Source organism: Micropterus dolomieu, linkage group LG01 (assembly GCF_021292245.1).
Source record: "Micropterus dolomieu isolate WLL.071019.BEF.003 ecotype Adirondacks linkage group LG01, ASM2129224v1, whole genome shotgun sequence".
NCBI lineage: Eukaryota > Metazoa > Chordata > Actinopteri > Centrarchiformes > Centrarchidae > Micropterus > Micropterus dolomieu.
Genome location: NC_060150.1, coordinates 30,706,814 through 30,715,660, shown reverse-complemented (window position 1 = coordinate 30,715,660; position 8,847 = coordinate 30,706,814). Strand labels below are relative to the sequence as shown.

The 8,847-nt window shown below is 37.5% G+C and overlaps 1 protein-coding gene across 2 annotated transcripts; it reads left to right on the top strand.

Annotated features, from left to right (window-relative positions):
- The first annotated feature begins 2,543 nt into the window (after positions 1-2,543).
- On the top strand, positions 2,544-6,922 carry LOC123980401 (vascular cell adhesion protein 1-like). Of its 2 annotated transcripts, XM_046064759.1 has the most exons (8): positions 2,544-2,619; positions 2,725-2,783; positions 2,954-3,334; positions 3,969-4,274; positions 4,372-4,638; positions 5,118-5,211; positions 5,722-5,761; positions 6,164-6,922. In XM_046064759.1, exons 2-8 carry the CDS (start codon positions 2,741-2,743, stop codon positions 6,389-6,391), a joined length of 1,359 nt encoding a protein of 452 aa, XP_045920715.1. In that variant the 5' UTR covers positions 2,544-2,619; positions 2,725-2,740; the 3' UTR covers positions 6,392-6,922. The 2 variants fall into 2 exon arrangements, with proteins under 2 accessions (XP_045920715.1, XP_045920724.1); XM_046064768.1 differs by lacking the exon at positions 2,544-2,619 and having other exon boundaries at positions 2,676-2,783.
- The last annotated feature ends 1,925 nt before the right edge of the window (positions 6,923-8,847 follow it).

Genomic DNA, 8,847 nt, shown 5'->3' with positions numbered 1-8,847 from the left:
GTGGATTAATCAACGACAATTTATATCCATTCAATATAACTATCAACAACAATGATCCAATGAATATTACTGAAAAACTGCACCACTCTGGTTTCAAATTCACTCACAAATTATACAAACAGAATTTAGAACTTTGCGATCAGTGGATCCAAAACAACAGCATGTAATGATCCTCTTCAAATAATTGTCGCAGGTAAGAGAGTTTGATTTGGTTTTTATCAGTCTATAATGTTAGAGTTAAAAAACTATATAGACACAGTTTTGACCTAAAAAACAAAAACTATATAACTTGGCTAATAACGCTGATTACTGGTACAAACTGCACCATCTAAACATCTAAACTCGGCAACAGCACGACAGCACCTGATCAGAGGGCACACGGTGTTCTGCCATTGGACCGCTGCCGCCGACGCCAAGCAACAGTAGGCCTACTTCTTAAACGACTAATCGATGAATCGTTGAATTAATCTATAGAAGCTGTGAATACTAAAATCATCGTTAGCTGCAGCCCTACTCAAAAGTATAGCAATATTAATGATAATACTAATAATATCCAAATATAATATTTGTAGCAGGGGAAACCATTTTAGACAATGTCTTAAGAGAGACAGTTTCCAAATGAGCAAGAACTGAGACTAACTGGGAGCATGTGGGTTTGGTACTTCTGGATCTTACTGCTAGCAGGAGAAATAGGCTGTTTTTGCAGCAGTGAGAGCACGTCTGGAGTTGAAAATGCTCTCATGTCATGCAAGTAAAAAACTTCCAGTTTTGAATTTTTTCATTTTCGTTCCAATCTCCTGCAGGCCGTAAGAGCAGGTATTTCATCTAAACCGGGGTGTAGAGTTCTTTGACTGTATAACTGTGATAGAAAGAGGTGCAACTGAATATAGAAGTGTAAAAAGTGCTGTGTTTACTAGTAGGCTACAATTTCCAGCAGGCTCTGTTGTTCATTAATTGACATTGTGGTGAGTAGCAAAAACATCTGTCAACATTGAAAAGGACGGGCTGAGATAAACAATCAATCAACATTTATGTATATAGCACTTTACAGCAACCAACTGGTGTCCAAAGTGCTTTACATCAAACAAGAATAAACATGCCTGAATTCTTCTCAAAGTTGGGAGTAAAGGCCTGGTGGTCTATAGAGGACCACAAGGTGGTGTCCATTTACTAAGACAGCAATTTATAGCTGATGGTTTTCTACCAGAGCCTCAAATGAATTAACTTTATTGTTCAGAGGTTAAATTGAAAATAGACTTGAAGATTAAATCAACACCTCCACCCTGTTCAGTGCCCTCAGCAGCATGGCAGTAGGTGTAGTCAGGTGTGGAAGCTTCATTTGATGGTAAGATCTTTTGGTTTCAGCCATGTTTCATATAAACAAATGCATGTCCAGATTATCCTCAAGAATAAAATCTTTTATCAGTAAGGCTTTGGTAGATAATGATGTGATATTCATACAGACAGAGCATGCGCTGTTTGTCCACATGAGATGACTATTCAACACTGTTGTCCTTTGTCATGAATGCAGGTATGTAACCGTATGTTGTCATAGTTTTGTAATGTTTGAACATAAGATTGAGGTATTTTCTGCTGTTTGTTTGCCTCCTGTATGTTGAATTGTAACGAAGTTATATAATTGTTTGCACAGAATTGTTAACATAAAATGGAAAAATTTAAAGGTAACTGTAGGAAATCTGTGTAATTACACTGTTTTCTGTTGTTTCCTCCTTGCAAGATTAAGGGACAATTTGGTGTCTTTTATTTATTTAGTTTATATGAGTTTAAATCCACTATACGATCAATGTGTCAAACTTCACTTTACTTTTTTTTGTGTAGAGCTAAAAGCAGCGGAGGATTTTCCATTAGACAGAGCATGCTCTGTTTGTTCACATGATATGACTATTCAACACTGTTGTCCTTTGTCATGAATGCAGATGTGGAATAAACCTGCTGTTACCAAAAACCTGAGGGCTGAAGACATTTCACAGGTCACATTTGCTTAAGTGAGCATAACAATAAAAACATCTTCTTTAATAATTTCTCATGTTGAACCAAATAACGACACCAGACTTTTACTTTTGTTCTTAAGACATAAAACTAATATTAAGACATTTTCTTTGATTAACTGGTGTTCCCATTGGATTGCATGTAAAGTATGTTAAATAAATAAATTTATATACTGTAGGTTCACAAAATCTGTGTAACTGTGTCAATGACTGCTGATATAATGTGACTTTTAAAGTGCAGATGTCGTAAGATGTCATAATATCTGACTTTCCCACAGGATATGAGCAGCAAGAACCAAACTGTCATGTGATATCTGGTAGCTTTGCAACACAAAAGCAACAATTTCTTGTTGTTCTTTCATTTTCTGGCTGTGGCTCGTTTGGTAAGGAAACATTTTACAGTTTTTTTCCCCTCAACTTCTTAAAAACAAATTTTAATTTTGTTGTTCGACAGTACATGACTTTGTTTTACTTTAACTGAAAAAAAACATGAATTCATATTTTTTATATTTTAACAGATTTCAGAGCACAGCTCTGCAGATGTGGTTAATCACTACTACAAAACTGCGAACTCTGGTTGAACAGGGCTAGTTTCCGGTGTGAATTTAAAGTAGGGAAGTTGCTTTAAAAGACAAAGAATGCTTTGTAAAAACTTTATAAGTGGTCTAATTAATATAACTGAGAAGTAACAGTGTTATTGTGTTTGCAAATCCAGGTTTCTGTCTGTGAATATGGTGACAAGCAGCATGTTAGTGAGTGTCTTCTTTGTTTCAGGTGAGCTGTTTGATGATACTTTTACAATCTGAACTTCCAATCAGAAAGACCAGCGCAGAAATACTTAATTTAACTGTTTATGTCCTGATTGCAAAGTGAAATATCGTTTTATAAAGAAAATATTAACAGCAGATTCCGTTTAACATTTTGTTAATCATCTGGTTTTACAGGTGTTTGGGCTGCTTGTCCTAAACAGGTAGCCTTCTTCGTTACTGCACCACAGAACATGGAAGCATTGAGTGGATCTTGTTTGCAAATCCCATGTAACTTTAGAGCTAAATCAGAAGAGTTTGACAGCAGAAGAGAAACCGTCGGAGTGTGGATTAAAAGTGACTCCAGGTTTGGCATCAATTCAAACAATGTGATTTTCAACAGTAGCAGGACAGTTAACATCTATCCAATGAGGATTACTGGAAACCTGAGTCAGAAAAACTGCACCACTCTGTTTTCCAGTTTACTCACAAGTTATACAGAAACATACTTCTTCAGAATTGAGAACAAACCATTCATGGCAACAGCATCTTGTCATCCTCTTCAAATAACAGTTAAAGGTGAGAGAGTTTAGTTTTTATTAGTCAGTTTATAATGATACTTTGTATCAAGCACCATGAACTTTACCTTCATTGTGAATCTAAACTGTATGATGAACATTACATACATTTAGCTGACGCTTTTATCCAAAGCAACTTACAATTGCTATACAAGTCTGGAGCAACTAGGGGTTTGGTGTCTTGCTCAGGGACATCTTGGTGTCTCATAGTGGATTTGAACCCGGTCATCTCACATCAAAGGCATGTGTCATATCCACTGGCCCATCACCATCTTGACAGAAAAGCCAATCAGTGGTGGCCAAATGTTACACAAAAGACTACTTCCACTGTTACTAAAAGCATGCATGTTCATGTGGACAGACTTGAAAAAAGTTGTGTGGGGATCTTCTGTCGCTCCTTCACATTTTTCATCAGGGGAGGAATTAATCTACATACATTTATAAACATACACCTGAATTCAAACAGGATCTAATGTCCCATGATGAGGTTTTTCCACACTGATGAAGCTGACTTAATTTTCATTATAGTTTAACAATAAAAGGATGTTGATCACTGGTACAAACTGCACCATCTAAACACCTAAAGTGTTTAGTCATTTTATATTTTTAAATCTGTGTTTGATTTGAAACCACAGATTCTCCTCCGAGCCCCAGAATTGAGATCCCAGCTGATCTGAAGGAGAAGCAGTCTGTCACTATAACCTGCTCAGCTTCCACTCCCTGTCCACACTCCCCTCCTAAACTCACCTGGAACCTCCAACAAGACTCTCACAGCAACACAGAGGAAAACACAGATCAAACCTTTACAACTAAAATCCAGGAGACCATCACTCTGTCAGACCAACATGATGGCTACAACATCACCTGTTCTGCCAGATATCCTGTGAATGAAGGAAAAGATGTCAGGACAGCAGAGGAGAGAAAGACTCTCAGTGTTTCATGTAAGACAAGCAGAGTTTGTTATTGGATCCTGTCATCCCATGAGGATTCATGGGATGACAGCTGATTTGAATAAAGTGAATCTCACATTTTCCTCAGATGCTCCTAGAGACACCTCAGTGTCCATCAGTCCATCAGGTTTGGTGTCAGCAGGTAGCTGGGTGAACCTGACCTGCTCCAGCAGAGCCAAGCCTCCCGTCAGCCGCTTCACCTGGTTCAAGAACAACAAAGATGGACCCAAGAACGTATCTGAAGGAGAGGTTTACAGCTTCAAGGTGACCAATGTCACTGATGGAGGAGTTTATTACTGTGTGGCCACTAATGATCTCGGTAATGAAACATCAGAGATCCATCTGACAATTGAAGGTAACCAACTGCATCCAGTGGTAAATAGGAGCAGTTATTCTCAGTTATACAGATAACATTGTTGTTGTAATAATATATAATACATGAAAGCAGCATAAAATGTAGACTCAAGAAAAATAAGAAGTAGGACGGAGATTTGTGAATGAGATGTGAAAGTAGAAATGAAGAGTTGTTGAAATGTTGAATAAAAATTGACAATGGGAAGAGAATTTCAGCAACAGTAAAAAAAGGAGGAAAAGTGAGACAGAATATTTTTCATAGTGACGCTCTATCACAGACCTTGCAGAAACTGGTTTTCACTATGTTTTTCCTATATTATTGTACAATGTGCAATTAATTCCACACCATGTCTGCAAATATAAGTGAAGCACAACATCTTTGCATTTGGTACAAATGTTTTCAAGATATTGCATCACATAAAAGCTTTTTAAAATTCTTACTAACTTCACTTTGACACTTAAAGTGTTTTGTTTCTGTAGGAGCAAAACAGCCTGGTAGCTCTTTACCATGGGGGGCAGTTGTTGGAGGGATCGTTGGGGTCATTGTACTCATCTGTGTGGTTGTAGCCGTTTGGTAAGTATCACAAAAAAATTTCATATCCAGATTTATCCAAACAATTGTATATCTGTACATATTTTAACGTGTGACTAGCTTGTTAATATCATTGATTTTAGTGTGAGTTCTTTCAGGTCTACATTTGATACAGTTGATTTTTCTGTTTTTAGTAAATATCTTCAACAATACAAGGGAATCTATTTTAAATTCACATCTTCAATATATTTATAAAGTCAGTGTAATAAACGTCAGATGACTGTCTTCAAATGTAACGTAATGTTATTAACTTTTAAAGCACCAAATGTCTGTTCACAAGCAGGAATATTGTTGCTGTCTCAAACAATGAGAAAGACTGAGGTCAACTGAAGTTCCGCTTTCAAAACCTCTAAGCTGTGAAATGACTTGCTTTTATGTATTTTTAAATTTATATTTAAAGAACTTTTTCACTGATGTGTTAAAAATAAAAGATTTATATTAATATTATCATCACACAAAACAAAAAGCTGACAGCCCTCTTCTGTTTTCCAGGCGGTTAAAGTCAAAACATCCAACTTCACAACTGACACAGGTGGGAAAATACTTTATCGTACAGTTCAGAATAGCGTGTTATATATATATTTTCAACTATTTATACTGACTGCACCCATAAGATTTAGACTGGGCTACACAGGTTCCTCATTAGTGAGTAAATGTGGAAATTCAGTAAATGTTATGTAACATCCTGTTAGAAACTCACATTAACATCCTCTGCATGTATCCACAAATACATAAAATTACTCAGATTATTTTAAAACTTCTCTTTGGCCACAAAACTAGAATTTTTACTCCTGTGTCCAATAAAAGAAGATTATTCTTATGATCATCAGTATTATAATAGTGAGAGCTGAGTGAGGGACAAAAGGAGAAAGTAAACTAAACTGTACTCAGATCTGCTCTCCACATCATTTCTGGTTTGGTTCATTTTTCACAGAGCCCAACAGCTGAAGAACCAGCCAGAGGAACAGAAAATGAAGACATTCATTATGGAGAGATCGACTTCTCCAAGCTGAGACCTGATCCGTCCTCTGACTCAGCGCAGGACAGAGGACAGCAGCAGGATACTCTGTATGCACAGGTCAAAGTGTCCCAGCCAGCAAACAGCTTAACACAGACTGCTGACGGCCCAGAGGATCTTTACGCTCAAGTGAAGAAAAAATGAATGTATAGATGGACGTGTATTTTATTTAACAAATATGGTTGTATTATCATTATTGTTACAAGGAAATGTATGTGTGGCGTCTAGTATGTTTTTTATTAGTATGTAGCCTATGGTTTATAGATCTCAAAATTCCTTTTAACCATACAGCTGATTTTCTCAGGTAAAATGCATCATATCAATTTATCATACGTGGATTTGAGTTTTAATTGCAGCTAAACAAAATATGAAGGGTAGTCATTTATAAAATGCTTGGAATGCAAAAAACAAAATGTTTAACCCAATTTTGCCCATTGTTTATAAACATGACAAAAACTATACACCCAAGAAAGTCTTTAAAAAGTAAAGATGCTGTAAAAAAAATAATTTTCAGGGTCATATAGTATGTAGGTCTACTACTAGAAGAAAAAAAAAAAAAAACCGTTCACTGCTTCAGCACCACTTTACACTAGGACTGGACAGTTAATTTAATTACAGATCAAAAAAGTCAAACATTTTATCATTAAACTGTTTGCTACAACAAACAAATGACAACATAATGAACATTTATATTATTATTAGGCTGATTGTAGAAGAAAAACATTTAGTAGGCCTATGCTATAGTAAAAGTTAAAAGCAAAATTTTCATAATAACCTGTTGTTACTTTCTACTACTGGAAATAGCCCTCATCCCTTCTGCTCTCTGGACCCCTGCCCGGCTAAACTATTCTCGTGTTCTGCTCTGGACTTGCTCAGATCAGACTCTCAAACTCTGGACTCTCAGCTATGGTGTCCCACCTCGCTGTCCCCAGCTAAATCTCCAATCCCTTCCACCCTGCAATAAATATTCCTCTTTTATCTAACTCCTCACTCTCCCAGTCCTGCACTTGGGTCTACTAGGTTAGCTGTAGGCCTAACAAATTTAAAAACAATTTTGGTAATAACTTGCTGAGCGCTCTCTCTCTATCTCTCTCTCTCTCTCACACTCTCTCACACACACACATTCTCGTGTCATTTCCAGAACTTCATAGGCATTCATCTTTCTTCTGCTGTTCTGCTTCTATCAATTAAATACATAGCTGTAGCTCTTGAAACGATAGTCTGCTTATCAGATGTCTAAACAATCGATGTACACAACCGCAGAGTAGTAGGGGGCAGAGTGTAAATTTGTGTTGAACACTGAAGATATTTGATTACAATACATGCAAATAGATTTTTTTTTTTGATTAGACATATATTAAAAGTTAAAGAAAAGACAGTCTCTAAGGAAACCGGAAATAAGCCCTCCCTCAGGGGAACACAGGACTGCCCTCTGGGAACCACGCCCCAACAGACAAAAGCAGCGACCCACGTTCTCTTGTCCTCTGCTTGTTCCTGGCTCTCCAACGCAACGCCTTAAGCAAGAAGGGGAAAGGCCCCCACTGCGAGTTTCTTCAATAAGCCGACAAAAGATGGACCTCCGAAGCAATTCCCTGGCAGAGAAAGCGACTGGCTGTCGGCTTTAAGCTGTCCTAACCGAGAACGCACGGAACTCAGCCAGTGTGAGGCCGTCTACCAGCAACCCGGCTGGGAGAAGCGACATGCAGTAAGACCAAAACCCTACATTCTGTAATCAGTGATGTCCAATAGTTTGTTAATCCATTATCTTTAGTCCTTAAACTCCTAGACAAATTTAATCGAGTTAGTATCATCTAACTACTTTCATTAGTTCTCTTCCGCCGTATGAGTCAAATGCTCCCCACAATAGAAACCCACATTCTCATTGTTTAGCCATTGTTTATTTCTTGGATGTATATTTTAACCGTATTTTTTATGTTCACCTTAATTAGTTAATAAATTTTACAGTAACCAAAGGAATTGTGTGTATTGCCTATCTCCAAGTCCCTGCCATGAGAATTTTCCCCTTTGATATGAGACTGATTGATTGATTTAAGATAATTGAGCGATTATTAACTAATTGACCACTAGTGAATAATTGTATAATTATTAAAACCATACTCAGGGAATCCCGAGACCCTGGGTGAACGGAAACTCGGGTGGTGCCCCGCAAAACAAGAGCTTTATGAATGTATATTCTCTGAATATTAAAATTTTTAATTTTGTATTAATTCTCATAAATTTATTAAAATATTCTAGTCATACTACACCATTATTGTTTTATTGCCCAGCTGTGCATTCACATGGGGGCTCACGGCTGCATGAAAGGCACTGAGCTTCTACGTGCCCTGTCTCTGCCGACAGAGATTAGAAGAGACAGAAGAGCGCCACAGATTGTTATTCACGTCGGCGGTAATGACTCCCGGTTACGCCAATCGGAGGTCACTAAGATTAATGTTGAGTCGGTGTGTACATATGCAAAAACAATGTCGGACACCGTAGTTTTCTCTGGACCCCTGCCAAATCTGACCAGTGATGACATGTATAGCCGCATGTCGTCATTCCGCCGCTGGTTGTCGAGGTGGTGTCCAGCAAACGATGTG

Bases quoted from the DNA above. Each gene is read 5' to 3' on its own strand.
- LOC123980401 (XM_046064759.1), top strand. From the start codon at position 2,741: ATGGTGACAAGCAGCATGTTAGTGAGTGTCTTCTTTGTTTCAG. The intron at 4,639-5,117 runs GTAACCAACTGC...TTGTTTCTGTAG, and splicing joins GATCCATCTGACAATTGAAG to GAGCAAAACAGCCTGGTAGC. The intron at 5,762-6,163 runs GTGGGAAAATAC...CATTTTTCACAG, and splicing joins CAACTTCACAACTGACACAG to AGCCCAACAGCTGAAGAACC.